This window comes from Phascolarctos cinereus, unplaced genomic scaffold (assembly GCF_003287225.1).
Source record: "Phascolarctos cinereus isolate Bilbo 61053 unplaced genomic scaffold, phaCin_HiC Scaffold_1;HRSCAF=81, whole genome shotgun sequence".
NCBI lineage: Eukaryota > Metazoa > Chordata > Mammalia > Diprotodontia > Phascolarctidae > Phascolarctos > Phascolarctos cinereus.
In genome coordinates, this window is record NW_027555514.1 from 127,872,726 (window position 1) to 127,895,180 (window position 22,455).

At 36.6% G+C, this 22,455-nt stretch overlaps 1 protein-coding gene across 1 annotated transcript in view; it reads left to right on the plus strand.

Moving 5' to 3' along the window:
- The window catches only part of LOC110200654 (ankyrin repeat domain containing 26), a 97,523-nt gene extending 82,704 nt beyond the window's left edge, over positions 1–14,819 (plus strand). The window contains 4 exon segments of the mRNA XM_078154086.1: positions 86–303; positions 1,708–1,936; positions 11,539–11,584; positions 12,884–14,819. Coding sequence (XP_078010212.1) covers positions 86–303; positions 1,708–1,936; positions 11,539–11,584; positions 12,884–12,912 — 522 coding nt within the window. The 3' untranslated portion in view covers positions 12,913–14,819.
- Positions 14,820–22,455: the final 7,636 nt, after the last annotated feature.

The window sequence follows — 22,455 nt, forward strand, 5'->3', positions numbered from 1 at the left end:
AAACATCTTATAATTTTCAGGGTAGAGTTGGGCAAGTTTTGGGGTTTTTTTGTTAACTTTGTTCCTTGTTTTGCATTTGGTTTAGACACAAGCAGCATCCCGAGACAACTTAGAACAATTAAGAGAAAATAACAATGCTTCAATAAGAAACCAAATGGAACAACGAATTAGAGATCTGGAAACTGAACTCTCCAAAATGAAAAACTCACATCAAGACTCAACTGAGGCAGAGATAGAGAGATACAGACAGCTTTATTGTGAAGAATTAAAAATCAGAAAATCATTGTCAAACAAAGTAGACAGGTAAGCCCAAACACGGACACTAAGAATATAGTACCTAAACTTATCAGATTGCTTTTAAGGTTTTCCATTTTGAATTTAACGACTCTTTAATGGATTGATTTATGACTTCATTGGGAAATGGGGGTTAACTGTAGAGATTATACTTTTATGCATATTGGTAAACCAAATAATTTTTAAAATGTTGACAAGGTTAACAAAAGAATGCAGTGTGGTACATTGGAAAGATGGTACTCTGGCTGTAGAGTCAGAGGATTTGGCTTCAAATCTTGCCTCTGATGATAACTGCTGTATGACCTTGAGCAAGTCACTTAACCTCCCAGGACTTCAGTTTCCTCATCTTTAAAATGAGGATGTTTGATTAGGTGGCTTCTGAGATCTCTTTTAGTTCTCAATCTATGATTTTATGAAAATTATTTTTAAGTATGTCTTATTGATGTGTCATATTATTTCTTTTTATTATCTGCTACAGATGAGTCCTTCCTGGATGAAGTTAAATATTTTGAAAATTAGAATAGCATTATTCTCATTTCACCAAATGACAATATTAAAAGGTTTAAAGTATTTCTGAAAATGTATAACAGAATCACATCAATATATAACTCATTATAAATAATCTTCTAATGGTGACAGCCAGGACTGAAGGACTTGGGGCCATCCTGGTGACCCACAGCAAGTCGAACCATTCCCCTCAATTTACTGCTACCCCACCCATTCAGTTTTCTATTCATTGAGGGAGCTATTGAAGGGGAAAAGAAAGAAAGGAAATATTAACAGAAAGGTTTAGATTAGAGGCTTGGATAGCCAAAAAATACTATACTAAAGAAAAAGGGATGGGGCAGTTTTCCTTTGCTATATATCTTGGTAACAGTGGTGGGTAGGTATTATGTACAGTTGAAAGCCTCAGGACTTTTTTTAGCCTCAGCTGAGCTAGAGACTGCATCCCTGAGTCATTTGGCTGCTACCTGGGTCCTGGTGGAAAGACTGCAAAAGCACTGCCTGGCATAATCACCCAGATTTGATACCCTTAAAACACCTCTACTCATTTCCAACATAAATTTATAGAATACAAGTCTTTTTATTAATTACTTCCTTAAAGATCAGATTAGTAAAGAATTCCAGATTTACAAATATCTTTTGTGTTTTGGTTGGGTTTGTTTTTAATTTTCCCAGGACAGTCTGAAAACCTTTCCCTTTAAAGGTTACACTCAATTTCTTTGTACCATTTATTGGGAAAGTACCTTAATGGAAGTAACTCAATAATGCAAAAACTTTAATAACCTACATACTTTAATTGTTTTTGGAGTTAAGAAACTACCAAGGGAAAAGTCACAATTATGATAACATTAATAAAAAACAACCATCTAAGAAAAATGTAACTATTTATGTGCTTTGAAATGTTCACAGAACTACAGAGAGGCTAGCTGAGATGAGTCACCGACTCCTGAATGAAAAACAGAAGAATAAAATTTTAATCAACAGTTTTACTGCAAGTCCAATTCTGGAGCCTCCACATGTTGGGAATATTAATACTAGTATGTTCCTCAGTAGAAGTCTTATTCCAAGAGGAAATTTAGTATATTCTACTGGAAATATAATGTCTTCAAAAAGCAGAGTGGAGGCCTACCTGGCAAAGGTTAGTCATTTAGAATTTTTTTTCTTTCTTTAGGTTAAAGGTATAATTAAAATTTTCATCTTAATGAAATTTCCTACTTAAGTATTTTTGAATGTGTCATATTGATTTTTGCGACCTATTAAAATGAAAGTGGTCCTTTTACCTAATGATAATTAAAAATAATGAGTTTTATAATTTTTTTTGATTTTTAAAATTTGAGGTTTTTTTATCTTTAGTTTTCAACATTCACTTTTATAAGATTTTGAGTTCTAAATTTTCCCCCTTTCCCCTTTCCAAGATGGCATGCAATATGATATAGGCTATACATGTATAATCATATTAAACATATTAACGCATTAGTCATTTTGTGAAAGAAGAATCAGAACAAAAGGTAAAAACCATGAGAAAGAAAAATGAGAGAGAGAAAATAGTATGCTTTGCTCTGCATCCAGACTTTCATAGTTCTTTCTCTGGATATGGATAACATTTTCCTTCATGAGACTCAGAAGAACTAAGTCTAACAAAGTCAGTCATTGCATAATGTTGCTTTCACTGTGTGTAATGTTTTCCTGGTTCGGCTCACTTCATTCAACATCAGTTTCTGCAAGTCTTGCCAGGTTTTTCTGAAATCCGCCTGCTCACCATTTCTTATGGAACAATAGTATTCCATTACATTCATATACCACAACTTGTTTAATGATTCCCCAGTTGATGGGCATCCCTTCAATTTCCAATTCTTGGCCACCACAAAAAGAGCTGCTATAAATATTTTTGTACACGTAGGTCCTTTCCCCTTTTTATGATCTCTTTGCCGTATAGACCTAGTAGTGGTATTGCTCGGTCAAAGGATATGCACAGTTTTGTAACCTTTTGGGCATAGTTCCAAATTGCTCTGCAGAATGGTTGGATCACTTCACAACTCTCCCAACAATGCATTACTGTTCCAACTTTCCCTCATCTCCAACATTTATCATTTTCCTGTTTTGTCATGTTTGCCAAACCTGATAGGTATCATGTGGTACCTCAGAGTTGTTTTGATTTGCATTTCTCTAATCCATAGTATATTTCTCTAGTCCATAGCATTTTTTCATATGACTATAGATAGCTTTAATTTCTTCTTCTAAAAACTGCCTATTCGTATCCTTTGATCATTTATCAATTGGGAAATAACTTATATTCTTATAGATTTGACTCAGTTCTTTATATATTTTAGAAATGAGGCCTTTATCAGAGAAAGTGGCTATAAAAGTTGTTTCTCAGCTTTCTGCTTTCCTTCTAATCTTGGTTGCGTTGGCTTTGTTTGTGTAAAAACCTTTTAATTTAATCAAAATTAAGCATTTTACATTTCATAATGTTCTCTATCCCTTGTTTTGTCATAAATTCTTCCAGGTAAACTATCCCTTGCTCTCCTAATTTGCTTATAGTAATAGCCTTTATTTCTAAATCGTGTACCCATTTTGACTTTATCTTAGCATACATGTAAGATATTGGTCTATGCCTTTAATGTAGAAGCTGCTAAGTCTTCTGTAATCCTGATTGTGGTTCCATGACACTTAAGTTGTTTCTCTCTGGCTGTTTTAAGCATTTTCTCTTTGACCTGATAATTCTGGAATTTGGCTACAATTCCCTTGGAGTTTTCATTTTAGGATCTCTTTCAGGAAGTGATCAATGTATTCTTTCAGTGACAGTTTTGCCCTCTGGTTTTCCGCAGGGCAGTTTTCCTTGTTAATTTCTTGAAAGATGCTGTCCAGGCTCTTTTTTTTTTTTTAATCGTAGCTTTCAGATAGTCCAATAATTCTTAAATTATCTTTCCTGGATCTATTTTCCAAGTCAGTTGTTTTTTTTCCAATGAGGTATTTTACATTGTCTTCTATTTTTTCATTCTTTTAATTTTGTTTGACTGATTCTTGATGTCTCATGAAGTCATTAGCTTCCATTTGCCCAATTATAATTTTTAAGAAATTATTTTCTTCAGTTAGCTTTTGTACCTCCTTTTCCATTTGGCCAATTTTACTTTTTAAGGAGTTGTTTTCTTCAGTTAATTTTTGTCCTTCCTTTTCCAAGCTATTGACTCTCTCTTGCATACCTCTCATTTCTTTTCCCAATTTTTCTTCTACCTCTCTTATTTTACTTTTAAAATCCTTACTGAGCTCTTCTAAGAAGGCTTTTTGAGCTTGAGACTAATTTATATTTCCCTTTGGGGATTCAGATTTTTCCCCTTCTGAGTTTGTATTTTGCTCTTCCCTGTCACCATAAAAGCTCTCTTTGGTCAAGGTTCTTTTTTTCTTTTTGTTTATCTTGTTTGCCTATTTCCTGGCTTTTTAAGTTGAACTCTCCTGCTGGAGAACATAGGAGGCACTCTCCCAAGCTTCTTGTGCTGGGGGCCAGGGGCCTGATCACTAGCTTTGTTCCCTGAGGCCTCAGGTGCTGACCACTGGTGACTGTAGGGGTATGGCAGCTTCATTGATGCTGAGCTGGGGTCCTAGTGGTGATGTCTGGCATGTGCTGAGGCCAGGTAGGGTTTTTCTGCCTTTCCTCAGGCTGTGCTGCAGCATGGGGAAGTCTGCTGTTTGGGAGGTCTGCTGCTGGAGGTGACCTGCCTGCCCTAAGCTGAGCTGAAGCACGGGGAGGTTGATGGAAGACGCCTGCCTGCCAGGAGTGGTTCTCTGAGCTGGAGTCTGCTAGTTACCCTGGCTGTGCTAAGGCATGTAACTGGTCCTGAGGTTAGCATTTACCTACTACACACTCTGGGGTTTAGGATTTCCCCCTGGGATGCTGAAGTGGAGCCTACTACAGGCTTGCAGAGATGCCTCCTGTCCTAGACTGTACTCCCCTTTTACCTGAGTGATATGGACCTATTTTGGATTTTTTAAAGACACTGCAAAAGTATTGTCTATAGATAAATATATAGATATAGATATAGATATAGATATAGATATAGATATAGATATAGATATAGATATAGACATATAGAATGAATTAATCAGTCAATTGATAAAGATGATAAAGAAAATTGAAAAAGACCTTTGTGGCTTGGACCACTTTGGTCATTTATGTGACCTCTCATGTCACTTATAACTTGATGTTTATTTTTATCGCTTTTTAAAAACAAGTCTGTATTCAGACTGCACTCGGCTGATTCTGATATCATTCCCAAAGCAGTAACCAATCAGTTCCAGTCTTTTTAACAAATTTCATTTATTATGTGGTTTTTAGTGGGTTTTTGTTGTTTTGGGGGGTTTTTTTAGTACTTACTTTTTAACTCTTCAGGAAGAAAATATTCAGGAGAGACATGCAGACAGACATAGATTCTAAGTAATCTTAAAAGACTTTTACTTCCTTAATCTTTTACTTCTCAAACATGGGCTATGTTTTCCAGCATACTTTCTGGAACCCCCTCCTGTTCTCATCTTTGTTTTGAAGTCACTAAGCATCAAAATAAGTTTTGACTTGGTTAAGAAATGCTTTGTTTCTCATAGATTGTCTCTACTTAGTTCTCTTCAACAAATATTGGCTACAATCATCTTTATGGTGGTCTTTTCATAGATGCTTATCACAAACATTGCAACATGTGATGGCCAGATGACATTGGATCTATGGTTCTTGTTGCTTTTGGGTACATAGTAAAACCAACTGTGATCCATCCTTCTAAGCCATCCTTCAGTTTAACTACAACTTTGTTTTGTCTGTTTGCTTATTTCAGTCATATCAGTATGGATGTCATAGATTTCTTCCAATAGCATGGCATTTTATTGGTCTTCTGACATTTATATTACTAACAGTTAAATTAATGTTTTTAAAATGATTAAAACTGTGATTGATTCTTAGCATCATCTCTTTTTTTTTTGGAGGAGGGTTGTCATTTAGGAGGACTAAAAGCCATTTATACTTTTTCTTCATTTCATGAGGTACCCTAAGAATTCATTACCACCTGTCAGTGGTCAGTGCACTGACAAGGGGTCCCTGTTTACTTAGCTCAGTTGGTCATTCTTTGGCATTCATTTATTAAACAAACATTTATTAGGCACCTGTTCTATACCAGGCACTGTACTTGCACTGGAGAGTAAAAAAGACAAAACAGTGCCTATCCTGAAAGAGCTTGCATTCCACTGTGGTTAGCAATAAACAAAAAAGCATACCTATATAAATCTAGGTAAATAAAAAGCGATTACAAGTACCTACAAAGTAATTTGGTTGTACATGGCAGAGCTTAGCAGCTAGGACCATAAAGATAGGATTTGTAGACACTTGAACTAAGCCTTCAAAGGACACTGGGGATTCTGAAAGACCCAGGTAAGGTGGGATTACATTCCTGGCATGGGAGAAAGCCTTTGTAAAAGCCTGGAGAAACGAGGTGGAATATCTTTTATAAGGAACAGAGACAGGCCAGTTTGTTTGGAACTTAAGAATGTGTGCAAGGAAGTAATATACAACAAGCTAGAAAATGTATGCTGAAGCCAGAATATGAGGGAATTAAATGCCCGACAGCAACATCAGTCTTTTTCTGATTATGGTGGAACCTGGCAGATACAGTGCTCCATGGGCATGACCTTTCAAGATCCCAGAGTCGGCTCCATGTCACAGTGAGGCCTCAGAGAAGTACTTCTGCTAACAGGTTGGAAAAATTAGCCACTCTCATGAACTGACATCCGAAAAATGACCCCTTTAAGCCCCGAGTACTTACAAAACCATCAGTAACTTATTTGTGCCTTTTATCTTAGAAAGGCTTCCTGACTTGCCATAATGTTAGACTGATCTGGATCCTGCTTTTGCCTGAAATATTGAGGACCTCTCTGCCATTTCTGTGATCATCATGGCAGTGTGTGTCACACATTCTCTGACTCCAAAATATTCATACCCATTACCACATCCACAGAAGGGCCAAGTTCCCTGTCTTGGAGCTGGTTTTATAACTGAAAATGGTTAGCAAAAGAATAGTTCTTCCATTCGGTAAAGTTCTTTCTGTGATGTGACCAGAGTCAACAAATTCAGTAGCCACTTGAGGCAGTTCCAATAAATTTCGATAGCAAAGTATAAGAACAATTTCCACAGACTGCTTGTGGGGAACTTCAAAAAGATCTTCATCCAGGGCTTCTACTGACCACAGTTATGCTGCTCTCTGCACAGGACTTTGAGTCCAGAAGTAGGGATGCACAGAATGCTAAGCAGAACCACAAGAGCATGTGGCGAGCCAGTGCCACCTCTGACATTGACTGCTACATCTGTTTAATTTGTCAGGAAGTGCTGATAACTTGGTCACTGCTAGAGCTTTGCACATTGAAGATAAAGGATTGAAAACAGTATTGTGTTAGCTTTAATTTTTAAAAAGTGGAACAATTTCCACATCTTCTAGTTATACTTTTTTGAAGTAAAGCCTGGTGAGACTCATCTACTAAAAGCCTGGCTGCTTAGCTACCCCAGAGGCTGCTTCAATACAGGGCCATATACATAAGTCCCTTCTTTCATAGAAACTAAAACCCTGGAGCATGAAATGCCTTTGAAGATATAGGCCAGTCCAGAGGAACAGTTGTGATTGCGAGATACCAAATCAGGGAATGTAGAATATTAATATTCTAGGTTTGAAAGTATCTGTGAGTAGAATCCAGAAGTATCTGGAAAATTCACCAAGCCAGACCAGGGCATTCCCTGATGTTGAAAACATATCCAAATTAGGTCTCTGCTACTTATTACCTGTGTAACTTTGAACTAGTATCTTGAGTTTAACTACAGTTATCCCTTCCATATCACAACTTTCCCCATCACATTTTCCATATATTGAGGGTCAGCATAAAACATTAAATAAGAATGGGGGAGAATTTTGTGGAAGCCATGGACACACAAAGCCCTGCTGATGACACTGAGCCTATGACCAACTACTTAACCCAAATTTTACAATAAGGTACTGTCAACACTCCACGAAAAAAAAAAAATTCAGACTTTTCTCTGGTACGAAGGAAGGGCCAAAGAATTTGATAGGGATTTTCCAAATCGCAAGGGTGCCACACTCCTGCCCCTTGCAATGTGGAAGGGACAACTGTACTTGGTATTTATTCTCTTTATATTATATATTACTTAGTATGTATTTATTGTTTTCCCATTACAACGTAAACTTGTTAGCAAACATTTATTAAGTGCTCATCTGACTAAGTACTAGATACTGTGTGAGTAAGGATCATTTCAGGTTTGTTGGTGGTTTGGTTGTTGTTTTTTTTTAAATTTACACTCCTAGCCCCTAGCATAGTACCTAGCACACAGTAGGTATTTATAAATTCTTATTGATTGATTTACCTTGGTCTCAGTTTTCTCATCTGTAAAATGAGAGACTAGCTGACATTTGAAGTTCCCTTACAGCTCTGTTACCATGTGCTGATGCTGGATAAATTTGTTACCACATTCTTTTATGATGTAAGTACAAAATGCCTTGAAAAGAAATAATCTTTTCACATCTATTTTTATAATTACTTTGTAGATCTCTATAAGAGCTAAGAATGTTTTACAGTTTGAAACAAATCTTCAAAAGATCCTATGTAGTGCTGTTTGTATGAATTATCAAACATGCCTGTAATAGTCCTAATAATATTAGAAAAGTCATTGATGGAGCCCATTTGCCCATTGTCTTATTTTATTTATAGAACTAAGGTCTTATAAAACTTTCAGAGATAGTAGTTTCCAGAAAATGTGTCAATGATAACCATCTTTTTTAGCAATTTAGTTTTTTTAAAAATTTAATCATAAACAACCAAAGTCCTATACTCTTTAGAGTTTGTGCTAAGAAAAAGAATAATAACAGTAGCTTTCCTAATAACAGATTTTGAGTTAATGGAACAAGTCAGAATCAGATCAAAAAGTTATTGAATTTCAGACGAAGACTGTGTTCTAACTTCCTCTAATAGATAGGGCTAGCCCTATGCCAAATGGGTTTGTAATTGGTATTTCATTATCTCCCTTTGTTATACTTCCCCCTTTCTTGCATGCTCCCATTTCCCTGAATACTCAGGGGCCATTATGCTTGTGCTAGCCCCTGACAGCTGCGCTATTAGATATCCTACACGTACCTGTCCTGGACCTTTATCTTCATTCTAATAATAACAACAATAATAGTGCTATTTTAGCTGATGATATATAACAACTTAATGTTTACAAAATGCTTTACTTATATCATTTCACTTGATCCTCACAGCCATCCTAAAAGTGCTGTTATTATACCTTTTTACAGATGAGGACACGGGGGCGAGTGGGACTAAGTGACTTGCTCATGACTAGTGCCTGGAGTTTTAACAAGAACAGATAGAGATATAGATCAGATATAGCTAGAGATCCATAGAGGCTGTGAGCAAGAAGAGCTGAAACCACTTGAGAGGAAGAAGTGTCAGCTGCACAGTTTAAACCAGGACTCTCCTGACTCCAAGTCCATTGTTCTTTCTACCACACCACATTGCTTCTCTTTTTAGAATTACCTGTTGTGCCCAAAAGACAGATATCAGCCCTTTCATATTGTAAAGTATTTAATAGTCTAATTCATGCTACAGTGTTCAAGGCTTCTGCTGATTTAATGTGTTCTTCCCTTCCAGGGTTATATAGATTTGCCATAAGCCAGAGGAATGAATGTGAAACAAAATTTCAGACATCTGTGAACGTCTAGTAGGGAAGCTGTTTGAGAATAGGAAACCTTTCCAGAAATAGGAAACCTTCTCAAAATAAAACACATGGGTTATGATCTACTCTTCTCTTGCATACTTCCAGCGTTATTGATAAATATAATAATAATAGATTAGAATGGTCAGGATGTCAGTATGATAACTCTCCAAGTCTAAAACTGAAATCATGATCTTGGTGGAGAAGAGGAAATCAGTGACAAATGTGGGAGGACAAAGAAGGAGACGGAGAGAGAAAAAGAGAACACCAGAAGAAAGAACCTTATTCACCTGATAGAATTATAGTTAGACCTTTGTTTTGACTTTGAAGCTATTCCCCCAAGAAAAGTATGAATATGCCCACTGACCTTATTTGAATATGAATTATGTGAATATGCCCAATACCTTATTTCCAGCATTGCTCATATCTGGAAAGTAAGGAATGTCTTTTTCCTGGCTACTTAGTGGCACATTGATTCCACATTGATGATTGGTTGAGACCTGGCTAGTGTGAATCTGAGCCAAGACCCTGAACTTGACCATTAAAAGGGAACAGAGACATTGGGCTTCCTCAGTATGGTGTCAGTGGGCACCTAAAGCAAATTCCATGCCCTACAAAGAAGATATGACCAAAATACTAAACAGCTTCAGTGGGAAAGTCACTCCATATATATTAGAGATATCTTCAAATCCAGAATAAAATCCTTATCTTTCAACCATGTGAAGTTAATTACACTCCTAATCACACCCTCTACATATTATACATATACATGTATGTCTATATATTTCATAAAGAGGCATACAGATATTTTTGCATTTATACTAAACATATGAAAAGAGCTTTTTGTAAATGATATTGAACATTTGTTCTCCCTTAAAAATATATCAATTTTCTTTTTTTTCCTAAAGTATATTTATTAACATATCATATAAAATTTTTTAAAGGTTTTTCATTACTGAAGACCTCTTCTAGTAATGATGCTGACAAAGAAAGGCTTAAGAAAGATGTAACTCAGAATCTGGGGAATCGACCCAAACTCTCCTCCTCTCTTCCAAATTTACTGCCAGGACAAAAAGAAGTTGACAGTATTGCCATCATGAACAATAACAGACATTCACACGTTTCTTTGCCAGGTTCTCTTTTGTGCATTTACTATTACAAATTTGGTGAGAAATATCTTTACTTGAATGTAAATTTAAATATGAACATTATAGATAAGAACACTCTCTGTTTTGGTGATGGCTTTCCCCACATGCTTTATACATATGTTGCAACATTTACCTCGTTATCTATAGTATCTTAACTATTTCATCCGTCTTCTGAAAAGGAAACTATCCAACTTTAATCGTTATCAAGAGTGTGCTCCCATTTCATCTTCTCTTCCCACTTCTATGAAGCTGTTTTAAGAATTGAAATTGGAAGGCTTTGTTACAAAGACCTTCATAACCACAATATATTAATTTAGAAAATCAAATAAAATCATTTTCTCTCTGGATTAAGAAATATGTCAATTGGAACAGAAATGGAGAAGCTGTTTTCATTTAGTGCTTTCTGCTCATACTGTAACTAAATGAAGTAATGTATTAACATTTGAAATTAACTGTTTTAAAGTTTTTTATAAAATTTGATTTTATTTTTAGAGAAAATGTTATTTTCATAAAAATGGAAATGAAAAGGGTAAGATTTGCTTAGAGAAGAAAACTATGCAAAGCCTGAAATATAACTACTAGGCTAACAAAGTTCATGTCTCTTTGTATATAATTAATTGTGAGAAGCTCTTGATTCTGTTCATAAAAGTATTATTTTATTAGACCAATAGATTTTCTGTTGAATGACTAAAGTCAAACTAAAGTAACATCTAAGTTTATTAATAATTTCTTTGGCTGTCTGCAATTTTTTAAAAGATTTTTTTAGTTCTTTGTGCTATCTCAAGATCCTCCTTCTTCATTTACTTCATTGTTTTGTATTGTATTTTAATGTTATTTCAGATGCAGCAGGAGTTGGAAGAAAGTATAGCTAGGGAACTTGATGAAGGTATGTCCCAAATTGTTCATAAATAAAATATAATTTGTGCTATACCTGACTTTTAAATATGCTGAAAAACTCCTGGAAAGGTGCAGTTTCAGTGCCATGTCTCTTTTTTTTTTATCACTTTGAAGTAACGATGAATTACTCTGTGCAAGATCTAGCAGGTTCTTTCTAATAAGCTAGAAAGGTAGCACAAGCACAAGAGATAGACTGTCTGTTTCCAGAAGAAAAACCTGACCACTTAGAGGCTTAGATCCAGAAGGCTCGTCAGTAGGTAATGAAATCTTTGGCCACGGCATCCCGTGAAACAGAAGGATAATTGGTCCTCGGTCCTGTGTAGCTACTTCTGATTTTCAGGTGTAAAGTTAGTCAGCCACTTGTGGGGGATGCAATCAAGAAGTTGCTAGTCAAGATTTGTGTGGACTAGAGAACCATTGAAGTCATATCCAAGTCTGAGATTCTATTATTCTGTTTAATTCTGTGATTCCATGGTGATTTCAGGAGAGTGATGGGAAAGGAGACAAAAGATACTAAGAATCCCACAATTCAAAAACCATCTACAAATAAATATCAGTTTAGTTATTAGAATCTTAGTTTACAGTCTTTGTCCAGTGACCAACAGTACTGAAAGAACTAAATAACATTCATATTAACACCCTTGTTATCAATTTAACCAGAACATAGAAAGAAGTTGCAGCTAAATGGAAGTATGTTTCACATTTTCCTCAAATAGGCAAATAAAATAATTGGCATGGTTGGTTTGGGCATGGTGAGCCCAAAGGCAATACTAAAACATAATTAAATAGGAAATAGAGTTCAATATGAGCATAAGCAAACAGACCACCATGAACATAATTACAATTGCAGCTTATATACTGACATCTACTGCAGAGGATGAAAAAGAAATGTTATGTGAACAATTTGATGAGTTGTTCCAAAATCAACATTCTTTTTAAGTGTAATAATAGTGGCTGACCTTTATATAACACTTTAAACTTTGCAAAACACTTTGCATACAATATCTGATTTGAGCTTTAAAACAACCCTCTATGGTAGGTTACTTCCAGGAAAACTTCAATTTAACTGTGAGACCATGGGCAAGTCACTTACCTTCAAAGTACAGAGGAAACTCTAAGACTAAGTTGGACCAATAACCATTTTCATGATTCTTAAATTCTGAATTCCTTAACATGATGAATCATGAGTCCCCAGAAAAGTTTAAAAATTACACACATACGTATGTGTGTATAATATCTATATATACATACATAACATAAATTGGTTTTTTCTTCCTTTTCCCCCCAGCTACAGCTAAACTGGATTCTAGATCTTGAAGGACTACTAATCTACTAATGATTGCTCAAGAATACCAATGTTAAATCAGGATCCAGAAAAATTACATGCTTTAAAGGAAAAAATAATGTTCATTTATGAAATTAACTATGTTTACATAATATATAATGGCTTTCCATTAAATACATAAATGTGAAAACAATCTGATGTATTAGAAAATGTGTTGTGTTATAAGTTTTAATATGTACTGTGTTTATTTATATATATATATATATATATATATGTAAATATATTTGTATGGTTCTTTATTAAAAATTTGATTTCTTTATATTTGTAGCACTGCCTCCCAAATTGTTAGTTTGTTGCAGGTACTCTAGAAACCACTAAATGGATTGTAATATTTTAGTTATCTATCTTTGAAGGTTGTACTGTGTTTTCTATTTAATAAAATATTAAATAAGATAGGCAGGTTTATTGATTATTCATATCCAACTGTTAAACCAATTGGAATTTTTTTATAAGATGAGGAGCTCACTTTCAGATTTTTTCTTCAATTTTGTATTTGCTGGGGAAGACCGTGCTAACACCTATGATTGCCTGCTGCTGAATACCCATCTTCGTGCATCAACAGAAGCTAAGGAGAAAGGAAAGGATGCAGCTAAATTGTATTAAAGGCAGGGATGCAAGGAACCTGTACATGACCAAAAGTCATGGGAAAGTGGCTCACTTTGGTACCAAGGAGGTAGTCAAAGAAACAGGTTCTCCCCTACAGAGTATTTGCTAAATGTATGTTGCTATTGGCACTCATCAATTACATGTGCTATAAAGACAGGCTGATCCCTCCACTAAGAAAGAAGCTCAAGAGGAGAGAGGGAACACCTCTACCTACATTTTGGCTTATTAGAGAAAGCTTCATAGACAGCACAGAAAATAATCTAGGATGGAATACAAAAAGAAAAAAAATCCTGAGGAGGCACAGGAAAGTTGATAGTACAGTCACAGAAAACTGGTGATAGAAAAGCCTGCCAGAAAGAGAGGAGGCAACTCTGATGTTGGAGGTATGCAACATGCATCCCATAAATGTAAATAAAATAGTAACATCCCATTCCATAGTATACTGAAGATTGGGGGTGAGGGAGCATCCCAATGCCATAAAAAGTGTATCAGGTAGAGAAATTTTTTAAGATGAAGCCTCAGTTTGACACTACCTATTCCTCCCTTGTGTGTTTCACTTACCTACTTAGTCTAGGTTTACCTCTACCTTTGGTATTGTTCTAAAAGCATTTTTGACTGTCCTAGCCCTAGAATTTGGATACCTTCAGAACTCTAGCTTGATGGGGCAGCTAGGTGGTGCAGTGGATAGAGCACTGGCCCTGAAGTCAGGAGGACCTCAGTTCAAATCCGGCCTCAGACCAAACACTTGACACTTACTAGCTGTGTGACCCTGGGCAAGTCACTTAACCCCAATTGCCTAAAAACAAAAAACAAAAAAAAAGAACTCTAGCTTGACCTAGAATACTACTTGAAATGTCTTCTCTTTCATCAATGTAAAGGGTTCTCCCTCAGAGCTTGTTAATTGTCCTTTTCACAGATCTCTATAGGTCTCATTACCTTTCAAGGGCAAGGATCTGAAAACAATTGTAAACATTAGATTTTTCCATCAATACAGCTGGGTGCTTCACCTGTTACTACTATCAAATCTGTACGATTTGCTGTTCTTTGTCTTCCTATTATTCTGTCATGGCACATTCAAAGATGACTATGGTGATGTTTTCCATTGCAATCTTAGTCACAATCTTTCCCCTCTTTTGCCCCACCCGCCAAAAAAAAAAAACCACAATAACATAAGTGATTGATTGTCTAGAAGGAGCTGGGTTCATGGTTTCTTTTTTCTCCCTGCTTTGGAAATTAACAAAAAACAAATAAATTTTCTTTTGTTCAGCTTGAAGCCACAGTAGAAGAAATTGCTCTGGTAAATATATAACAGTTACAAAATCTTCCTCTAATTCTTTACCCTCTCCTCTTCCCTCTCTTATCCCTCATCCTCCTCTGCCTTTCCACCACTTCCAGCTCCAGATATTTTCCCCAATGTCTTTTCTTTGATACATTTGAGCAATGCAATGCATAGAATAAAAATGCGATGGTTAATCATATTTATCTTAGAAAATCAGCCTTATAATGAGAAAGGAAAACAGAAAGCAAACTCTTAAAAAACATGGAGAGAGAATAATTTTATTACCTTAAGAAGAGAGTAGAAATAAGTTTGTCAACTTGGCATAACCGACTCCATTTTGATTTTACTCCATTTTGTGATAGAACTGTATTAAGTTGTTTTCCTATCAGTTGTTATCAATCTCATAAACAATTGTGTGGTGTGATCATTATGTGTGAGCTTGTAGACAATTTATATGTAGAACTTCTGTTAGGATAGATCACCAATGGTAAAATATTATAAATAACTTTATCAGTAGCGTATGTAATGAACTACCAATCAAATTATGTGGTAAACAAATTGGGACCTCCCCTAGCTAAAACTACTAGAAAGCACAGGAAACCCTGCTCCTTGATTGTGACCAGGATAGATTCCCAGGTTGTCTGCTGGTAAAATGAACATAAACAGCTCATGTTTGCTTGAGGGCAGTCCTAACTGACAGACTTGCCAGAAGATCTTGTCATCAGCATCTCTATGAATGACACTTACTGGAACCTCGAAGATGAAGGTTAGTAGTGAACTCGTAGATGGGGGATTATGAGTTTATGCACAAGTTATCATCATAAGATGATAGATTTAGAGCTGGGAGGGACCTTAGAGTTTACCAAGTCCAAGCTCATCATTTCATAGATGAGGAAACTGAGGATTAGAGAGGTAAAGGCGACACATCTAGTATGTGTCAGGGGTGGAATTTCAGCACAATATCCACTAGAATATTCTGCCTCTCATTTGCCGCAGCAACCCAGAAACTAGTTACTCAGAGACTAGTTATATCATAGCTTTTTCAGTGAAAACATCTCAATTTAGTGAAGCACTGACCTGTGCTCAGTTTTATATATCTCTTAACTATTTACAAAATGCTTTCTCCCAATCAAGACTCAAAGAAAGTAGTTCATTCAGAGTTTTAAGGCTCATCATGCCCACTGCATTTTCTCTAACGGGTAGGGTTGATTGGTATTCCCTGGTAGGACTTCTACTTAACAGGCCAATTAGAATTCATTCACCCAAAGCTGCAACAGTAACTGTACTCAGGTTCAGAGGATCTTGTCTCTAGAGATTTCCTAGGCTGCTATTTGTAATTCATACTGTGGTTCAACAACAATCGCTGTCTCCATGTAACCCTGCACAGAGAATAGAAATGTGCTCTCTGATAGTTCCCTAGTGGCTACCTGGCTCCTTTTTTATGCTCGGAGAGTAGCTCCATTCAAAATGGCTTAACTTTCAAAGTGACAATTAAGGAGACCCCTACTGCTTAAGAAGCATTAAGATGCATGGACTCAAAGCTATTAGTTGCATTTCCATTACTTATGTCTTGGCACTCAGGGTAGATATTTCCACATAAATTGTTCTAGGCATGGTAGTATGTTAGTATACAATGTCAGAAATGCTGCTCTAACACATGACTTTATAGATCACAAAATAAATGACCTCATCCCAGTTATAGAGTACTATAATAAAAGGTAATATCAAAAACATTCCTGATTGAGTACTTCTACATGTTTCACCCTAGGCAACTATCCCTCTTGTCTGTCCCTACTTCCAGCTCTCTTTTCTATTTAAACATCATTTAGTCCAAGGAAGTTCCATAGCAGATTTGGCCAAAGTCCTGTTGGCATGTAAAGCTAATTGGCACATCAAATCATTCCAAATTCAAAGGCTGGTAATTAATTACAATATTTAAAATGGCATCACTTCAGTTAGAAAATCTGAGATTTCTCATCTTAATATTTAATTGCCAACATACTCATACTTTTAGGAGAAAAAAAATCTAGAAAAATAGATTTATCTGAAACAAATATAGTTTGGGAGTTATATAGTTGTTTTTACTTTTTCAACCTTAACTCCCAAAGCACAGAGGTTGATTTCAGCCCTTTTATAACTGCAAAATAAATGTCTATCATAGAAGAGTTCTTTAAAGAAACCGCACCATACACTCACCATTTTACCACAGATAAATGCATCTTGTTCCTCCCCTTTTCCTCTTCCTCTCCTACCCTCCCCCAGGTATACACCAAAAAAATGCATCTGGTTATTTGTTAGCCTTGATAGCATATTACATGCATCCAGGACACAGAGGTTTCACTTTGTAACCATACAAATAAAACAAGAAGTTAGATGACTTAGTACTTTCAGGTATAAACACGATTTACAAGATTTCATTCGAATCTCACAACAACCCTGTGAAGTTGATTAAGTTATTATTCCCATTTTACAGATGGGCTAAGTGAGAGTTTTCAGTTTTCCTAGTTCCAAAGGATTCTAGGTCAGTCACTGGCTGAATAGGATAGTGAGAATGGGGTGTGGCAGGGTGGGAGTGGGGTGTCAGCCTTCTTTTGGATAGCATGTAAAAACTAATTATCTTTAAGAATAAGATTGCCACAAACTTTACACTTGAACAGAGGCACACATTATCACAGTTTTAGAAACAGAGATCTTCCCAGTAGTTTAGATTATGTGAGGCAAAATTAGAAATTGCATAGGTTAAATGGAAAGCAATCAAAGTCTACTACTACTACTAGCTTTAAGTCCCAACTCAAGTCCCCCCTTTTTTGGAAAGCCTTTCCCTACTCCTCTTAATTCTAGTGCCTTCCCTGTTTTATTTCCTATTAATACAATATATGGCTTATTTGCATATGGTTGCTCCACAGTGACCAACTTGTCCTGATTGGACAGCTCCTCACAACAATTACCAGGTTCACTACCAGACCTTTAAGTTTGAGAACCTCCAAATTCCACCATCTCCTTTCTTTCTTTATTTTTTGGGGGGTTATTAATTTATTTTTAGTTTTAAGCATTCACTTCCACAAGATTTTGAGTTCCAAATTTTGTCCCCATCTCTTCCCTCCCCTCACCCCAAGATGGTGTGCATTCTGAATACCCCTTTCCCCAATCTGCCCTCCTTTCTATCATCCCCCCTTCTTTTATCCCCTTCCCCTTCTATTTTCCTGTTGGACAGGATAGATTTCTATACCCCTTTGCTTGTATATCTTACTTACCAGTTGCATGTAAAAACAATTTTTAACATTTGTTTTTTAAAAATTTAAGTTCCAAATTCTCTCCCTTCCTCCCTCCTCACCCACCCACCCACCCTTGAGAGGACAAGCAATTCAATATAGGTTATACATGTGTAGTCATGCAAAACATTCCATAATAGTCATATTGTGAAAGACTAAGTGTATTTCCCTTAATCCTATTCCAACCCCCCATTTTTCTATTCTCTCCTTTGACTCTGACCCTCCTCAAAAGTGTTTGCTTCTGATTGCCTCCTCCCCAAATTTGCCCTCCCTTCTATCATCCCACCCTCTCTTATCTCCTTCCCCTTTCCTGTAGGGTAAGACAGATTTCCATACCCAATTGATTGTGTATATTATTCTCTCCTTAAGCCAAATACAACAACAATAGTATTCACTTGTTCCCTCTCACCTTCCCCTGTTTCCCCTCCACTATAAATGTCTTTTCTTGTCTGTTTTATGTGAGATAGATAATTTACCCCATTCTACCTCTCCCTTTGTCCTCCCAGTACAATCCTTTCTCACCTCTTAATTTTATTTTTTTAGATATCATTCCTTCATATTCAACTCACCTTGTGCCCTCAGTCGATATGTAACGTGTGTGTGTGTGTGTGTGTGTGTGTGTGTGTGTGTGTGTGTGTGTGTGGTCTGTCTATACATATACATATATATACATATATAAATGTGTGTGTGTGTATATATATATTCCCTCCAACTACCCTAATACTGAGAAAAGTCTCATGATTTACAAATTTCATGTTTCCATGTAGGAATGTAAAGAGTTCAACTTTAATAAGTCCCTTATGATTTCTCTTTCCTGTTTACCTTTTCATGCTTCTCTTGAGTCTTGTATTTGAAAGTCAAATTTTCTATTTAGCTCTAGTCTTTTCATCAAGAATGCTTGAAAGTCCTCTATTTCACCAAATGTCCATGTTTTTCCCCTGAAGGATTTACACAGTTTTGCTGGGTAGGTGATTCTTGGTTTTTATCCTAGCTTCTTTGACATATGGAATATCATATTCCAAGCTCTCTGATCTGTTAACGTAGAATCCACTAAATCTTGTGTTATTTTGATTATGTTTCCACAATATTTGAATTGTTTCTTGCTTGCGATATCTTCTTCCTGATCTAGGAACTCTGGAATTTGGATATAATATTCCTAAAAGTTTTCCTTTGGGGATCTCTTTCAGGAGATGATCGGTGGATTCTTTCCATTTCTATTTTACCCTCTGGTTTTACAATATCAGGGCAGTTTTCCTTGATAATTTCTTGAAAGATGATATATAGGCTCTTTTTTTTATCACAGTTTCCAGGTAGTCCAATAATTTTTAAATTCTCTCTCCTGGATCTATTTTCCAGGTCAGTTGTTTTTCCAATGAGATATTTCACACTGTCTTCTGGTTTTTTTTTCTCATTCTTTTGGTTTTGTTTTATAATTTCTTCATTTCTCATAGTCATTGGCTTCCATTTGCTCCATTCTGATTTTTAAGGAATTATTATCTTCGGTGAGCTTTTGGACTTTCTTTTCCATTTGGCCAATTCTGAATTTTAAGGTATTCTTCTTCTTCTCATTGACTTTGTGGACCTCTTTTGCCATTTGAGTTAGGCTATTTTTAATGTGTTATTTCTTCAGTATTTTTTCGGGCTCTCCTTTAAGCAAGCTGTTGACTCATTTTTCATGATTTTCTTGCATCAATCTCATTTTTTTCCTAATTTTTCCTCTACTTCTCTTACTTGCTTCTCAAAATCCTTTTTAAGCTCCTCCATGGCCTGAGATCAATTCCTATTTTTCTTGGAGGCTTTGGATGTAGGCGCTTTGACTTCCTTGTCTTCTTCTGGTCGTATGTTTTGATCTTCTTTGTCACCAAAGTAAGAGTCATAGTCTGAGTTTTGTTGTTTTTTGTCGTTTTGTTGTTGTTGTTGTTGTTTTGCTGTTTGCTCATGATCCCAGTCAATTACTTGAGTTTTAAACTCTTTGTTAAGGTAAGGGTCTGCTTTCAGTGTGGAGAATGTACTGTCCCAAGATTCAGGGGTTTTGTGCAGCTGTTTTCAGAGGTATTTCTAGGAACCTGTAAATTTTCAGTTCTTTCAAAGTGGCACAATCTAAAGAGAGGTATTTACTCCTCTCCTGGCCTGTGCTGTAGTCTGTGAGAGACCATAAGCACTCTTTTGTGCCTTGGAACTGTGAGGAGGATTCTCTATCCACCAGTGCCACAAGCTCCACGATGCCAATGCACCTTTTTGCCCCTGGACCACCACTCAGAACTGCGAACCAGATCGAGCACAGGCAAAGCAAGAGAATCCTGCCTCAGCACCAGCAAAGAGATCCCTGCAATTCCCTTCTGATAAGCCACTTGATTCTCCCTCCTTTTCTGAGATGAGACCTCCAGAAGCAGCTGCCGCCCTGGGGCTGTGCTGGGACTGGGGCCTGACCAAGCTCCTCTCTCACCATGGTCCAACAGACCTTTCCTACTGAGTTGTCTTTGGTGTTTGTGCATTTAGAAGTCAGGAAACTGCCACAGCTGCCCATGATTCAGTCCCCTGAGGGCTGCTCCAGCATTGCTGAGGCCTGGTCTTTGCCTGCCTGGCCTATGCTGAACTATGCTGCTCTCAGCCAGGAGCAACAGATCTTTCTGATCAACCATCCAGGTTGTCTTGGGCTGGACATTCTTTTCACTCTGTCTTTTTGTGGGTTCTGCGACTTTGGAATTTGTTTAGAGCCATTTTTTTACAGGTATTTGGAGGAGTTTGGGGGAGAGCTCAAGTCACTGCTTTTACTGTGCCATCTTGGCTCTGCCCCAGGTGAGTCATTTTTTAAAGAATCTTTTCTAGGCTTCATTTCTTCATCTGTAAAACAAAAGGCAGGTGTCACAGGTGGATAGAGAGGATAGAAGAGTGAATATGGACACAGCCAGGAACACCTAAGTTCAAATCTTGCCTCAGATAATAGCTATGTGTCTTTGAACAAGTTACTTAATCTCTTTCAGCCACAATTTCCTCATCTGTAAAATGGCAATAAGAGCATTTATCTCATAATGTTGTGAGGACCAAAGGACCAAATATCAGATTTTATTATTATTTTTATAATTAGGGGGTTAGACTATATGATCTCTAAGGTCCTTTCCAGCTCTGACAATCTATGAAAATACATATTCATTTCCCACTCAAGTTTCTTTCTTGAACTATAGGTCATGTCAGTTCACCTATGTTCATATTTATATAGTATATAGCATATATTTATTTTCTTCATATTTATATAGCATATATATATAATGCTTCTGCACAGTTCTCAGTATATTAAAGCCTTTTCCTGACTGCTATGGCCTTTCCATTGACCTTTAAGCAATCCACAAGTCAAACAACTCAGAGAATTGTATGACCCAAAAAGGAGGTAGGTTATTCATAGTAAGAGTGATAGACAATCTAGACAGACTCTCCTAGAATGATGAAATATCAAAATATCTAGGGCCCGAGCATATTGGAGACCCTGTGGGAGGCTGAAGGGAGGACAAACATAAGAGGTACACGGAATGAAAACAATGTGAATGGGTTGTGATCTATATGTAGTATGTAATTACAGGTCTGGAGGAGCCCTGGAGTTGACTGACACGGTCAAGCCTTTGCTTTAGGAAAATCATTTTGGCATCTGGAGGAGAGTTTGAGACAGGAACCACAAATGGAAGACTATATTACAATATTCCAAAAGAGAGATAAGTTCCTGAACTAGGGTAGTAGCTGTGTATCTGGAAAAAAATGAAATGTTATAAAGGAAAAAAAAAAGATTTGGCAATTAATTGGATATGTGGAGGGAGAGGAATCAAGGATGGCACTGGGGTTGCAAGCCTGGGTAATGGTGCATCAATGAGGGGAGAGGTTGGTAGAAAATGTAATTAGTTGTGTTGGAAAGGAGCTTCAGATGCTTAGAGAACATAATTTAACTTGTTCAAAAGGCAGCCAGTGATGTGGGACTAGAACTCAGAAGAGAAACTTTGGCAAGAAATAGAGATCTGGGAATCATTTGCCTCTAGATGATATCATAAAGTGAGATGGGGAAGGGAGAACAGGAAAAAAAATTATAATAGAGGGAAAAGAAAAGCAAACTCAGGATAAAAACCACAGGGAATACTCAGTTGAGGAACGTAACACAGATGAAGATCCAGTGAAGGATTTGTTGATAGGAAAACCAGGAAAAAAATGTCACAAATACCAGAAAGGAGAATATGTAGGGGAAGAAAGTGATCAGCTGTGCCAAATTTGGTAGAAGTCAAGAAGGAAAAACACTGAATAAAGGCCACTATATTTGGCAATTAAAAGATAACTGTCAACTTTGGAGAGGGCAATTTCACTTGGATGAGGTTGGA